The sequence below is a fragment of the Rhopalosiphum maidis genome, chromosome 1 (assembly GCF_003676215.2).
Source record: "Rhopalosiphum maidis isolate BTI-1 chromosome 1, ASM367621v3, whole genome shotgun sequence".
Taxonomy (NCBI): Eukaryota; Metazoa; Arthropoda; class Insecta; order Hemiptera; family Aphididae; genus Rhopalosiphum; species Rhopalosiphum maidis.
Genome location: NC_040877.1, coordinates 15,806,036 through 15,821,749, shown reverse-complemented (window position 1 = coordinate 15,821,749; position 15,714 = coordinate 15,806,036). Strand labels below are relative to the sequence as shown.

Sequence of the window (15,714 nt, the reverse complement as noted above, 5' to 3'; positions counted from 1 at the left end):
TTCAAAAAACAAACCGATAAGTACTATTATTTTTTACGAAATATTAAAATTAAATTTATAATGTATATGTGTAATATAATAATAATGATTAAGATTATATTAATATAATACACGCACAACATTTTCATTTTTTATTAAACAGATATGTTTGTAGATTAATTTTACTTTTAAAACACTGAAATCTTGCTATAATGAACAATTATTTTGGTTTCGTGACTGTTCGTTATATACAGGTTGCAGTGTAATTAATTTTGGAAATTCGTACTTATTTTTATTTACGCCCGAAAGTGTGTTTGTTGCATCATTTTATCACTCTGTTTACGTGTCATGTGTGATTTATTGTAGTTCATATTTAATGATGTTTTAGGTATATTAATTGTTTTTAATCGTTTCTACAGCTGTTTTATTTTGACTCATTTGACGTTACAATTCTAACGAAAAAGTCAATATGGGAACAAAGCATGTCCATCGGGAAGCTTAGGGATGTAATATTTAAACATAAAAGCAATAACTGAGAGACAGAGATTTAATGCCCATTCCAGAAGTGTATTTTTGAGCCTTTTTCCGAGTAGTCAACAGACAGTAATTAAGTTATATCTACCAACTATAATATTGTATAACGTATTTATTTAGCTTACAACATTTTGTTCAGTTAAAGATTTGTTAGATCTCTAATGCATTGAAAACGACTGTTCGTGTTTGTTTCATATTACATTTGCTAATGGTACTGTATCATTTGTGCACTATAATAAGTGGCGATTTGTAGGAATTAGAAAATAAATTAAAAGAGAATACAAAGACATGCTTGTTTTCAAACAGAGTTTTTTGTGCTAGTTATATAAGCTGTCAAAACTAAATATTACAAAACAATATATAAATATTATATATTATATGTATCGTACTATAAATTAATACATTCGACTTGAATTTAATATCAATTTTAAAATACTTTAGCTAAGACAGTAATAGACGATCTGTGGTAAAATATGGTTTTAAAATTTAAATGAATACGTTTATATATTATCAAATTGTCTAGTGTTATTTTAGATAAGTATTATAGCAAATATTAAAAATTTAATATTACTAAATATGTGTTTTTACTAATCCCTAAGCCAGGCGAATATATATAAAAAAAATATATATTTATCTAATACCGGAAAAATGATTCTTCGATGGCGGTGTGCCTCAATTGTCTGTTTATTACGCTGTGAAATCGAAATATTATTGTATAAAAATTACAATAATATTCATGAGTTGGGTGTGAAATACCGGAACTAATAGTAATCGCGATACTAGAATAAAAGACGAGAAAAGTTGTGTCAAAATCACATTCACTGTATATAATTAATTATTTAATTCATTTGTTTTAGAACTAATGAATCATAAAAATATTATTCTAAACGAGTTTTTTTTTCGTTGTAAAATATATTTTGATTGAACGCCGTCAATATGCCAAAATTATCTACGTCTGAAAAATTATAATAGCTACAGCTGAAGCAATAGTAAAACTCATCTTATTCAACAATGAAGCTTGACTCAGATATTATACAACGAAAACTACAATAATGCATACTAATTATTATAACAATAATAATATACACTTCAAATAACTATAATATGTCGAAACTTGTAAACCGAAACGTTGTTGGGTAATAATAATACAATCGATACCTCGTTATACATAAATAAATATTTAGTTTTATATCGAAACTCGAATCGACAATTAATAAGAAAAGCTAGATATTTGTATTGAATTACTTTATGATGGGTTTATGATTAATACAGAGTTATAACAACATAAACAACAAACATTTACATTGTGTAGCCGTCTACACGGAGATAGGCATCTATAGACATGACTTAATTTATTTTTCTAAATTGATCGTCAATATGAATAATTTTATGTAGGGGGTGTAGTCTGAGTCAATAAAAAATGCCGTATCGAAATATAATATCGTTCGTGGAGATGTTAAAAGTCTACCAAAGGAATTTAGTCGAATTTATGTAGAAGTTCATTTTCCAAGGTAATACTTTGTGTAAATAGTATTTTTGTTTAGAACTTGGTGAATCTAAAATTGCTTTAACTTATTAATTTATGCAAACGTACATTAATTTAAATATGATATTATAAATAGGAAATACCTAAGCGTGTTTTGGAAATATATAGTACTATGTACACAATTCTAATAATAATTTATTGAAAATACCGTATATATTTATTTTCTGTATAATACTATGTTAGGGCTGATGAAATAAAATATATTTGTGTATCAACGAATTAACTTTAAGTGTACATAAAGAGATACTGTTTTTAAAAGAGTCTTTATTGTATTTCGGTGGAGATAATGAAGAAGGATAAATTTACCAAATGGTAAATACTGTATTGGGCATATAGTGGTGGTTCACTACTGCAGTGTTTTTGTAACAACAAAATAACCACTGCTGACCATTTATTTTAAAATTTACCGATTCAACACTCGTTGCGTTTTCAATGTTTATGAACGCTATATTTTTAAGCATTTTATTTTGTACATATTACTATGTAGGTACTAGCCACTAGGTAATAAATTTCCTCAATAAACCACTAAGAAGACTAGGAAAACTAATTTCGCCCAACTCAGACTTATATATATTTGTACTCTTCTTAAGTTCTAGGGCTTAAGTAGTTTTTATAAAGTTTAATTATTTTATTTCTAATTAAAGTATTTATTGCTAAAACATTTAAATTTAATGGTTGATTGTATTTTTATTTAAGTTCTTATATTGAAAATTTTTTATTATTTCAAAAATGAAATATCGAAGTGTAACACAATGGAAAGATAATAAAATGATAAATTTTAATTATGTTTACTACAACTCAACACGCAACAATATTGCTTACCTAGGGCATCCGTCAAAAAGGACGTCCACCTTGTTAGTTCAGAGGTCTAGTGGTGTGGTAAATGATTAATTGCAGCCTATATTAGCAAAACGACTATGGACCTTCCACAACAATGCATCAACGGTGGCTAAGGTTTTTCTTTTTCTTTTTAATTATTTGTTTTTACAAACACTGGTAATTTTTCGAAAAGTTTTTACGGATTCCATTATGTGTTTGAAACTTGAGTAAAAAAAAAAAAACAATTTAATTTTTCATTTATTACAAACACCCAAAAATCTAATTTAAATTAATATTGTTAATGGGATAAGTGAGTCGTTGTGAATCACTGAACAGCGAATATGTTTTTGTACACAATTCGGTTGAACAATAGTGATGATTGATTTTTCATCATTATATTAAAGAAATATTGAAATACTAACGGTAATAGAATAAATTAATTTTACATAAAATGTTAATAAATTGTGTATTATAGAAAATTGTGTCATGTATGGTTTAGTTTCCGAAATTTTAAAATCAAATATACTTACTTAACATTTTACATTTTACATCCTAACATTAATCTACGTGCAAATAATTGTTTTTGAAACATTTAAATGTTTCAAATGTGTGTGTTTTAACTTATAACATACGTTTTAATACATAACACTCAGTAATAAAGTTACGTCCTGTGAATGAATACAAATTTGTGTAATTATTATAATACTTAATAATGATTAAATTATTTATTTTACGGTCATTATAATGGGCAAAGTATAATGGCATTTTATATTGTTTATCAAAAATTAAAAGTTATTTGCAAAAATAAGTATTTAAGAGGAATTATGAGAAAACGTCATTTAAATGTATAAAATGTAAATTTAACGATTACATATTTTTAGAGTCATATGCAATGTATGATGTTATATAAATGTATTATCAATGTGTAATACATGGTCTATTATTTTTTGAATTAGCTGTGCTAGTACTGTTGGGAACAAATAATTAAAAAAAAAAAATCTAGATAATATAAGATAATTGTAAAAAGATATTATTTAGATGAAAAAAAAGATAACATACAAGTGGAATTTATCCACGGATGAATTACCATTTTTTTTATACATATTTGTATTTTTAATGCTTAGGCTTATAACGATATGATGGCATAATACTTATGATAAAAACGGATTGTGTTGATCGCCTTTTATTTTAATTATACCTTAATTCTCTAAATTATTTTTGAAAATTTATGAAAAGTTAAACGTCATACCACATTTTAACGTTTATCTATAGGTAATTTAACGCTTAAAATTAAACAGCGAATTGATTTTATATGATTTTTACGCTCATATAGTTAGTTTTACATATTATGCATACAATAATTCAAATATTTTAATAGGAATTAATTAATTACAATAAAAAAATTATTAATTTATATTATTTCAAGAAGGATTGGATTTAAATAAATCTTGTCAAACGGCTATGTACGCACTTATAGCCAAGTGACCAGTTACTAAGGATGAGCTATATGTATACTTAATATTAAGTACACATAAGTACACCGAATATGTACGTGATGTATTGACTACTGAACTCGGAACTGTAAATACTGTCTACTGATCTGATTGTACCCATATAATATGACTATTGAGTATCGATTGTATTCATATTTCCCGTTCATTACATGATACACGTGTAAAGTGTATACAATGATACTATATTCTTTATAAAATATCTAAAATTTAACGGTCTTTACGGGAGTTTAACTTTGGTCTATTTTTAAAATATCTGGTGTAAATTACTAACACCTAATATTTAATTATGGCATTTAGAGTGCATGTACAATATCGTAATAGCACTGTTGAAAATAATAACAAGAAATATTGTATCATTTTTTCAATTTTTAATTTTTATATTTTAGTAACATTGGTTCTATTCGTATTATGGGTTGGATATTTATATCTCTTAGTTCGTGTTTGTAAAATAATAAAGTGATTAAATAGAATTCATAATTTTGTATAGGAGTACAACTTTTATATGAAAATTATCTAAATAAATTGTATTACTTATATTAAATAAGCCTATTTCTTTTTTATCTAAAATAAAAATAAATACATTTTGATATAACTATCTAGATAGGTTAAAAGATAATTAATGTATATAGATGTTATCTTAACACCGGGTCTACTAGTAATGCTTATTGTATGATATTATTATCTACCTACCAAAATAATTTAAATATAAGTTATTATTTTATCGTGTTCAAATGCTACTGTTAAAATATGATTAATTTATCTTCACTGTGAGTAGTGAACAATATAAACATTTGGAAATGGCATGCATTAAAATGCTAAAAGCTGTTACCTGCAATGTATTATAGCTTTAGACAATAGTGCTGTTGTGTGAACACATTCGTAAAGAACTATTGATACACTAACACAAATTTTAGCCACGCAACGGATTACACGTAGAATCCTAATCAGGAAATCGTAAGACTCTAACTGAATACGAGAAGAGAAGTAATCACTTTAAAGTTATAAGATAATCGCAGGATATCGGTGCAAATGTAATGTGAGTAAACACCTACTGGCTAAGAGTTAAAAACTTTTTGTTTCAGTCCATCGCGTATATACAGCTCGAAACTCCTTCGACTTTTTCCGCGTAGACAATAGGTTAATATGGAATAATCGTAGGAAATTCCTGTTGTGCGCGTGACAACGATCGTCGGTGATCGCGATGGACGTATTATTATTGGTACACATTCAGTGACATCCATTGAAATCAAATCTCCCGGCAATTTGTGCGCGCGAATAGGAATAAGAGGGTGCAGAGTGATGGAATTTCAATTTTTCCCTACCCCCCCCCCATCATCGATATCCCGTTGATTAATTATTATACAGCACAATCAGATAGATTAATCATGTTATCGGATGTGACATATTTTACACTGACTACAGAATAATTCCGTCGCCGTCGGTGCGATTCGAGTCACGTAGGTAGGGAATCGTTGAGAACGGTGTTAAATCAGCTAGGTAGATAAATGGAGCCTGCAGAACAGCGCAAGAAAGTCGTTGGGCTGAAAAACTATTCACATAAAAATGTAAGGAGTATTTTTTTAATACGCGTTTTTCGAAATTGTTTGGTTAGGGAGAAACCCCGTAGTGCGAATTAGTATTATGAATAGAAAATATACACATGAGATGTGGGTAATAAAAGAGAGATTTTTAGAAATATGACACACATTTCCATATTATAGTTATGTTTAATGTAGTTGATTTAAGGTATTGTACAAATATGTGTAATTAAAAAAAAAATGTATACAAAAACGCATAACATCGTATATAGGTATATATTTAAAATCCAATTGCAATAATTATCAAAGTATTAATTTTTTGTTAAGGTAATATTTTCATCGTATGTGTAATTCTTTTTTTGATTAGTTAAATTTATGTATATTATCTGTCATTTATTATGTCATCTACAGTATTATTCATATATTTATTTACAAATTATACCAAATTAAATAAATATTTGGATTGTTTATTGTTTAATTTTTGTTTATTTTATTATATAGAGAACTAGTTTTATTCAATTATTGTAGTTCCTATAATATTGTACCTATAATATGCGAAAATAATTTATTAATTTATTAATTTGCTTATAAATTGTATAAAAATATTATACACGTTTATATTTAAGAACAATTATAATTACAATGACTAATAATTAATTTATAACAATTGCAGTATATTACAACGGATATTTATAGCGTGTTTATTAGTTATAAATAACTTTAATGGGAAAAGAAATGTCCATAGATATAGTACGTATAATATGATAATATCACGGTTCTTAGACTTTATAGTCTTAATCTGTTCACACTTCTACTTATTAGTGAATGACATAAATTGCGTGTATGGCCAATCAACGATGTAATGTTATATAATAATTAATAAGTACCTACGCGTTATAGTACATAATGATTAAGAACTTTTAGCGTTGACCACAGTATACCTACACAAAACCGAATTTTCAACATTAACTTAAACTTTTTTGATAATAACGTGGCCCATGTGGAAAGTACACGCACCTACGTATTATACGTGTGTTCGCGAAGGAGATTTATGCCATCTATTATGCCAAACTTTACTTGTTATACAGAAATATAACGATAATGCCTCAATGTGCTCGGCCGTGGGCGGGTGTGTAGACGGAGAGGGTGGGTCACAATTATATATTTGAAAACACGACATCCTCTGGAACGATCGAGTCGAGTAGGTGCTATACGCCAAAACTAAACGAAGCCAATAATGTATGTTTCGCAGTAAACAGGAAATCGTTAAATGCTTTTGTTTGTTTACGGATGCGCACCGAGGAAGCGACCGATATAATTTTAGGATGGATACGATCGAGGAAAAATATACTATTCGATGAACTAAAAACTGGGTCAGTTACTGTACAGACGGGGTATTGTGTTCATTATATACTATTACAACACAGAATGTCTTATACCGCGTTTGTATGTTACCGACTTACCGTCAATATTTTTGAAGTACGATTTGGGAAAACTATGACCGTTTTGTAGATCAAAAACTATTAAAGTATAATATTTTAAGTTTGTCTTGTTAAAAATTAGAGATAGCCAACTTAAAGAGTCCGCTTATGTAGAGATTTTAAAAGTTAGTTATTTATTCAAATAGTTTTGTATGAATTTTAAACTTTAGATAAGAAGTGAGTAGAGAAGTATAATTATATCGTTGGCAGGTGGATGCGTTTAAGTTACAAGTAAGAAGGAGGACATAAGAAGACAGTACATAAAATGAACGTTAAGTAACTAATTAAAATAACTTGATAGATCAACGAAGACGTACAAATTCCGTCTCAAATTAATATATATTTATATATATACGAGGAAAATTGTATGCTAATATTATTAAATTATTAAAATAATTAAAAAATAAAAAGCATTTAAAATTTTTTTTGAATACAATTTGTAAATATTTACAGTTATAATTTGTGAAAACATAAATATATATTGAATCGACAGAGAAAAATTCACTCGAGGAGAAGCCTTAAAATATATTAAAATTATAGTCCCTAGACATTCACCAACAATTACTAAACAAACAAAAATTTACTTCATATGCAGTTATAGTATTATCGGAGTTTTATTAATTATTAAATTCTCAAGGGACGAATCGTATGTATTATACTCTATTGTACTTTATTGATACGTAAAATAAATGAGGTAAATGTTTGAAACTCTTTTATAATTTTTTTAATACTAGAGTAGAATTTTAGTAATCGAAAAATATCTTATTGTGTAAAAATATTATGGAATATTCACGGACGTTAAAAGTTAAATGAACTTTTATTAATTAGTTTGTAACTTAAAATAATAATAATGCATTTTAATAGGAGATATTATAATTTTTAATTTATTCAAAACAAAAGGCTTGAGTATGGAAGTAAAATCGTTTCACGTCTTTAGAATGTAAAATGAACATAATTATTGCATTCAACTTTCGAAACAATAAAAACTTTGTATGAATTATGAATACCACGACACCATTTGTTGTTTATGATAAATTAGTAGTTGTATTTTCATCAAGCTTGATTAACATTTGACACTTTAAAAATTATACATTACAAATTAGATTTATTTTCAACATAATCAGCTGGTAAAGTTCAAGCGTTTACAAACATAGATACAATTTAATAATTATTTTTAATTAATTAAGGTTTTGAACTCATGTCACAATACTCTATGGGAGTAACAAGAAATGCAGTTATTTACAGCTATTATTTTATAAGCTTGACGATTTAATTTTAATACTACGTCATTAAGATAAAACATTTAAGAATAATAATTCTAATGTGCAATTGTATATTCAGTGAAAGTCGGTTTTACTAACAGGTTAAACTTATTTGACATGGATCGCTGTTTACGAATGTTTTGTATAGGTAAAAGTACTTTAAAAAAAATAAAAAAAAAACATTTATATACTTTTTCATTAATTTTGAATTTTGGTTTTAATTAATTTATAGGAAATATAGAGGTATTTAAGTGTTATTTAAAAAATTTATCCACTAAAGTGATTTTTCAATTGTATTATTTATTATTAGATTGTGTTTAAAACGCTTGAATAGCTGTACATCTATTTATACTGAGAGTGTACACAAACTGTTGTACAATGTAAAATCAATATTTTTTGTAGAATTTATTACAACTTATTTTTCTTGTTTACTTAACGTTTATAAATATTTTTTTCTTTGAAACTTTGTGGTAAAAAATAAAACAGTATTGATATATTTCAATGTCTGAAACGAAAAATGAATGTTACAATACTAATTATATATATATTTTTTTAAATAACATAAGCGATAAAATTGTATGTAATTGACTTTTTAATTTTAGATTTTAATGAATGTCAATTTTACAATGGTATGCGCTTTTTTGTGTTTGCACTTTTTGAAACGTTAAAAATGCTGTCGATTGTTCGCTTGAAGGTTGAATTCTGGCAGATAACTGAATCTAGTTGTTCGACATTTTTTTTAAAAATAAATTGAGGCAAAAAATACGGAAAAACAGAAAAATTTACTTTTAAGTGTATAACTAGGTTTTTGATAAAATATATATTTTTTTTTTTATATATTTTAAAAATGTATAAATATGAATAATTGAAAATTTTATCAAATATCATCTATATTACCATTTTTTTTAGAAATAGTTTAATTCAATTTATAATTTTTCTATGAATAAATACATTTTGATAACATTTTGATCGGTCAAAAAGCTTGAAAATTTCATATAAGGTTCTTCATTTGGCTTCTTACAGTAGTTTAAAAACGCGTAGGCCACTGAAGTTTGATTCTTATAAAATCTAACGGTTTAAGGTATGTCATAATTAAAAAAACATATTAATCGTAGGTGCTCAAATATATTTTTATCATTGAATAAATTATTACTTTTTATACGTCATAATACAATTAATAAATATTTAATAGAATTTTTTTTTTTAAATTTAGAAATTAGTTTAAAGCTCGTTTTACTATACCAAGTTATTTATGCCGTTCAGTGGAACACGGTATTGACTTATTAGTTAGTTACTCTCGAAAAAGTACACAGTAGAGCAACTTCCATGGTTATTAAAAACTGTGTCTCGTATTATAGGCGCGTGTGCTTAGACTCGTAAACGCGGTGTTTTAAAAAGCGATACCAATATTGCAGCTACGGAATAGCATTCCGTAAAACGTATTGTGGCCCACCGAGGGACACAAACAGTAAAATATACTGCGCGGGGAGGTATTGTGTGTATATCTACCGACGAAGTAATATTTGCAATGCGACTGTAAAAAAAAAAGAAAAAAGTCTTTAAGACCAATGTTTCAGTCGATTACCTCTTCAAACACGATGGTGATGTATGTTTGTGCGACAAACGAGTCTTTATACGTTTTCTTGTTTATCGCGAACAAACACAGGAATTGCAAACCTCCCTACTCGTATCATACCGCACACGCGATCGCGAGTTGCCGTTATTATCATTATTATTGCTATTTTTGTTTCCACCCCCACTAACCCGTGCCCCCTCTCGCACCCGACCGGCGTGTTCATTACACTCCGAAACCTGTTCAAACAGTGCTCCAGCGACTTTAGAGAGCGCTCGTTAAACGGCTCCTGTTCGGGGCAATTTATCGTCTCTGAATAAATGTCTCCCGAATTTATTGCTCGTAATCTTTTATCGTTACGCTACGGGAAAATACAATTTGGCGTGACCCGTAGGTAAATATACTACAACATAACACTGCCTATGCAGTACAATAGCGGCGATGGCCAGACGGGATCAGACCGCACTAGAAAAGCTGATATATTTCAATAGTAATCCGACGAGACTGATGTACGGACAAATGTAGAGCACACATCGTGGAAGCGGAGCAGAAATAAAGGCAGTCGTTCGGAAGAGATTTTACACACAGAATGTCAAGTCAATTACCAGCACTAGATAAACGTGGACGACATGTACCGTCGAAATATTTAAGGATGCTCACGCGAGATTTCACATATCATTATTACAGCAGCATGCGAACAATGAATGGTGAATTTACTGGAATAGTATAACGCAATATATACTATATATATATATATAATCACGTACAACGTATAGAGCACCGTATACACATAAACTATACACGTAATAGAATTACATTTCAAAATAGATAAATAAAAAAGTTGTAGTTAATAAGTTGTATATTTTATTCGACAATACGTATTTTTACATCATTTTAGATTCCAAGCAAATCGATTAAGATAATGTTTATTTATAGTTTTTTTTTTTGTTTGGAGATACATTTTTTCAGTAAAAAAATTCTCCAGTCATCAAATTCAAGGAAATTATTTGACAAAAAACTGTATCTAGTTTATACTCAGGCGGATAGATTTAGAAATTTCTCTGTACTTTTTTTAAATAGTCACGAAAAAAATATATTCAATAAACATTTATTAAAATTATTTGAATATTATTATTGAACTAGTTGTTAGGTAATTATTAAGGTCACTAAAAATTTAGTCCGTCTCTGCTCAGTATCGTTTTTCATCTTATAAAATGATTGATCGTTAAATTCAAATTTAACCTGTCATCTATTACAGCGATCTACTTAATGATGGAGTACACTCAACATCTATTTTAGGTATACGTATCAAAGCGATTTCCTACTTGATGGCTTTTTTAATTATAATTTTATTTTAATTTTGTAAGTAATCGATTTCCAAAAAAAAAAAACCTACAGCAAAATGAAATATGTATTTATATTAATATTTTTAAATCTGATTTTCGTACTAAAATTGTTTGTCTATTATTATGATGCGTATAATACACCTATTGTTTGGGTACAGCACGATTCATCGCGGCTATCGTGTGCATTGCACGAGCGCTAAACGCGAGTAGTTTCTGAAGATGTATGACGGATAAACTCTGGCGAAACTGTTGGAGAAAATGGAGAATCTGTTTCGACGGTCGATTCGCGGGCTCGTAGACCCGAGGTAGCTCAACCAGCCCCGCCGAAATGGTTAGATTAGATTATGATAGTTTTCAGACGACAGTCAGTGCTTATTGCTAAAACGTCTTCGTCGTCTTTCAAAATGCAAACTAAACATTGAATAGAAGATCGTAGACAAACGAGCCTGAATAGTTTGAATTTCCGGAAAGCTCGCATTCTCTGTATAAGTACGACAAACGTATAACAATATCGTGGTGACGGTTTTTTTTTCTTTTTCTTTTTTATTTTCTTTTTTTTTTTAATCGGCGGTATTTGCGGATTGTAATTTCGGGACGATTGTTACTAGTTGTCGTCAGTCGCTCAACACATTCTCTCGATCGTTATGTCCGTATATGACAGCCGGTATGTAATGGTAATCATCATTATTGTTATAATAATAACTCAATGAAAATCATACGTTTTCGATGAGTGTTGCATACGTTTTTTATGCAGAGTACCCAATAGTGAATTTCAAATACACCCACGTAGGTAAATGTTGTTGCCGTTTGTTTATACGCAGTGTTTAATACAAATTGTATAATATTTTGCGTTGGTGGTTATTCCAATTTGTGATGCACGCAGTCTTGTTACTTCAAAATAGAATTGTTTTTCAAATACTAATTTATGTTATGTCTTAAAGGTTCTGTGAGCGGTCGTCCAAAGAGGTCTATTTACTAATATTTGTTATTATTTTTAATACCCTTTTACCTTAGTTGTATACAAACTGATTGTTGTATACCCATTTCTGTTCGTTAGTTGCAAACCTATACGTAAAAGGTTGTGTTATTGTTAACGTTGCATGTAAAACCTTTATTATTCTTAATTGTTAATGTGAGATTATGAAGGGACGAAGGTTTGGTATATTATGATATTTTTCTGTTTTAGCGAAGGTAATATTACGTGGTTTCCGCCACAATTGAAAAAGAAGGCTTTTCAGCTTATTTTTACTTTGATTTTGCAGGTTTCTAGACTTAATTGTAATGTTTAAATCTTAAACTTCCACTAATGACTGTAAATTAAACCAAGTAAATATTTTATAGCACTTAAAAATAGTAACCTGCAATAATGTGACAATAAAATATCACCAGAAGTGTATAAAACATGATGACAGAAGACTACACTAACAATAATGATCGACTAAAAAATGTAATTCAGTGAAATTTTTATGATTTATAGATTTAAGTGTTTAAAAAATAATACTCAAGTTATTAAGAATACACTACATACACACAGTTGGGTCTGAGTTGGAGAGGCAGTACAATAAAAATAAAGTAGATGAAGAATTTAATTTAAAACATGTTTGCGCATATTTAAAAGTAAATATTATAACAATTTAAACGATATATTGTCGATTGATTAATAATTTAATCATTAGAGTTATAAACTATGATAGTTAATAAATATAAAAGAATTATAATTTTACATAATAAAAAAAAAAAAAAAACATATATACAATTATTGTAAGTTCTAATATAAAATGAGATGAAAAAAAAAAATGAAATAAATATCAAAAAATGTGGTAATAAAACGGATCAATTTTTTCGTTGTTGTTTTAATAAGATATATTATTCTGTAATCTCATAACTAATAAGTAGGTAAGCTCTTTTTCCCTTAGTTTCTTATAATATTTATATATATATAATGTTAGTTATTATTCATTAGATTACCTTCGTGTGCATGTACAAGTGTGTCGACCACGTAGATCCCATCAGAAGCGTAGTCTAGTATCCACCAAATGGTCGGCATCGCGTTGTTCAGTTCCCAGAATACACCACGGCCGATTACAAATACCAAGTTGTAAAGAATTGTGACGGTTACTAACATAAGCCACTAGAAAAAAAAAAAAGGGAAAAGGAAATATTAAATTTAATAATAATGTAATAATAATTGCATAATATCATTATTATGTAACCAGACAATACAATATATTTTGTTGGTAAATGATAAGTTTCTGACGTTTTTTGAGTTGTATAAAATTACGTAATTATATTTACAAGTGGGTGGTCCGGATGATTTGGATAGAACTTTTTTTTTTAATATATTCTCTTATAAAACCTCGATCCTTGGTATAGTTATAATATATTTAAATCTTCGTTTTTTTTTTGATCATTATATTGTAGCTATTTGTCAAAATAATATTATGTTAGAATGTTGTTCTTTGTACCTACCTATATATTTATTTTTAACTATAACATTTATATTTATTAATATACCAATATTATTCACTGAACAATTGAAAATGGTCTGAATTCAGACTAAATGACTGTATTCGCATAAAGTTATTTAATTTAAAAAATTAAAATACTAATATTAACATTAAGTATTCATAAAGTTTTGAATTTTAATTCATTACAGCATAATAGTTTTGTTAAAAAATTCAGAGACTCCATGAATACAAAATATAGAGTTTAATGAATAAACTTTTAATTTTGTTAGGAAAATTAGATTAAAATAGTAGGTCTCATATTGACAATAAGTTAAATAAATACAATTTGTTGATTAACTTAAGTGAATAAAAAAAAATTGAAAAAATATGCCCATATTCAATATATTTCAAAAATAAAATTGTATTGATGATTAATTAAAAAAATTATATCGGAATACTGAGTATAATATGATGTTTTTGTAACTGTTTTAGTTTTTATCTGAATTTTCATTATCGGTTTTATTTATTATATTTATTTAACGGCTTAAAACTGAGAATTATTGTTCAATACATTGGTCTTATTGAACTGTAATTTTTTTTTTATTATGTAATACAAATGTATTAAATATTTATCTATACACATAAATAGATCTCATAAATTAGATAAAATTAAATTATATTCATAGAAATGACATATAATGGTGAAACTATGATTTATAGTTAGTAAATGTCAATTAAAAAAAACTAGTAAAACATTGTACAAACTAATAGTTAGAGTAATTCAATTAATATCATGCGGAAATATATAATTATACATATCTGTCTACTGTGAAAAAGTTAAGTTAACTTATATATGATCCGATGATCGTGATCGTGATTCAGTGAATAATAATTTTGTCAATATCATTCTTAAAATGGAATAATTTTACGCTAAAATTATTATTATATAGTTATATTTATTTATTTTGATTTGTGATAAATAGTTATTTTATAAAATTTAAATTTGAAACAGTTTAAACTTTGCGGTTTTATAGCAGGATGAAATTATTTTGTGCATGATATGTGAGTTGTTAGACAATTTTGAATGAATGTGGATTTATTACGTTTTTAAACAACAATCAATGTGGAAATCATTAAATAACTTGTAATTTATAATTTATAACTCATAAATTAATTTTAAGAATAATAAAAAAAAAATAGCCTTAAAGAAATGCCTTCAGTATAATGCCTAACCTTATTATTAAATTAATTTCAGATTGAGATGTATATATCATTTTATAAGCTATAATTTAATATTGATACATTTAAATTTTAAAAATATAAATAGATTTTACAAAAGATATATATAGGTTTGTGTAAGGCATATTGGCATTGATTAAATCTTATAAAAAAAAGTGTTATAAAAATATTCAATTAAATGTGTACATATGTCAATATTAGACCAAAAAAAAAAAAATAAATATATCTTCTGTTGTTACATTTAAGTGATATAATTTTATTAGGGTAATAAATCTTTTCTAACATAAAAAAAAATTCAAAACTATACATTGGTTTTTATTTTTATCCATCCGCTATTTTATTTTAAATTTAAATCCATTTTACATCTCAGCTACGTCTCAAAATAAATGAATGTAGATTAGTTGATGATAAATTATTAATAAGATTTGAGTCTTAG

The 15,714-nt window shown here is 27.1% G+C and overlaps 1 protein-coding gene across 3 annotated transcripts in view; it reads right to left on the bottom strand.

Annotated features, from left to right (window-relative positions):
* Window positions 1-15,714, bottom strand: part of LOC113547913 (cyclic nucleotide-gated cation channel subunit A) — a 179,427-nt gene that overhangs the window by 40,853 nt on the left and 122,860 nt on the right. For all 3 annotated transcript variants that reach the window (XM_026948497.1, XM_026948499.1, XM_026948500.1), the window contains one exon: window positions 13,561-13,723. In XM_026948497.1, coding sequence (XP_026804298.1) covers window positions 13,561-13,723 — 163 coding nt within the window. The remainder of the gene's footprint in view (window positions 1-13,560; window positions 13,724-15,714) is intronic.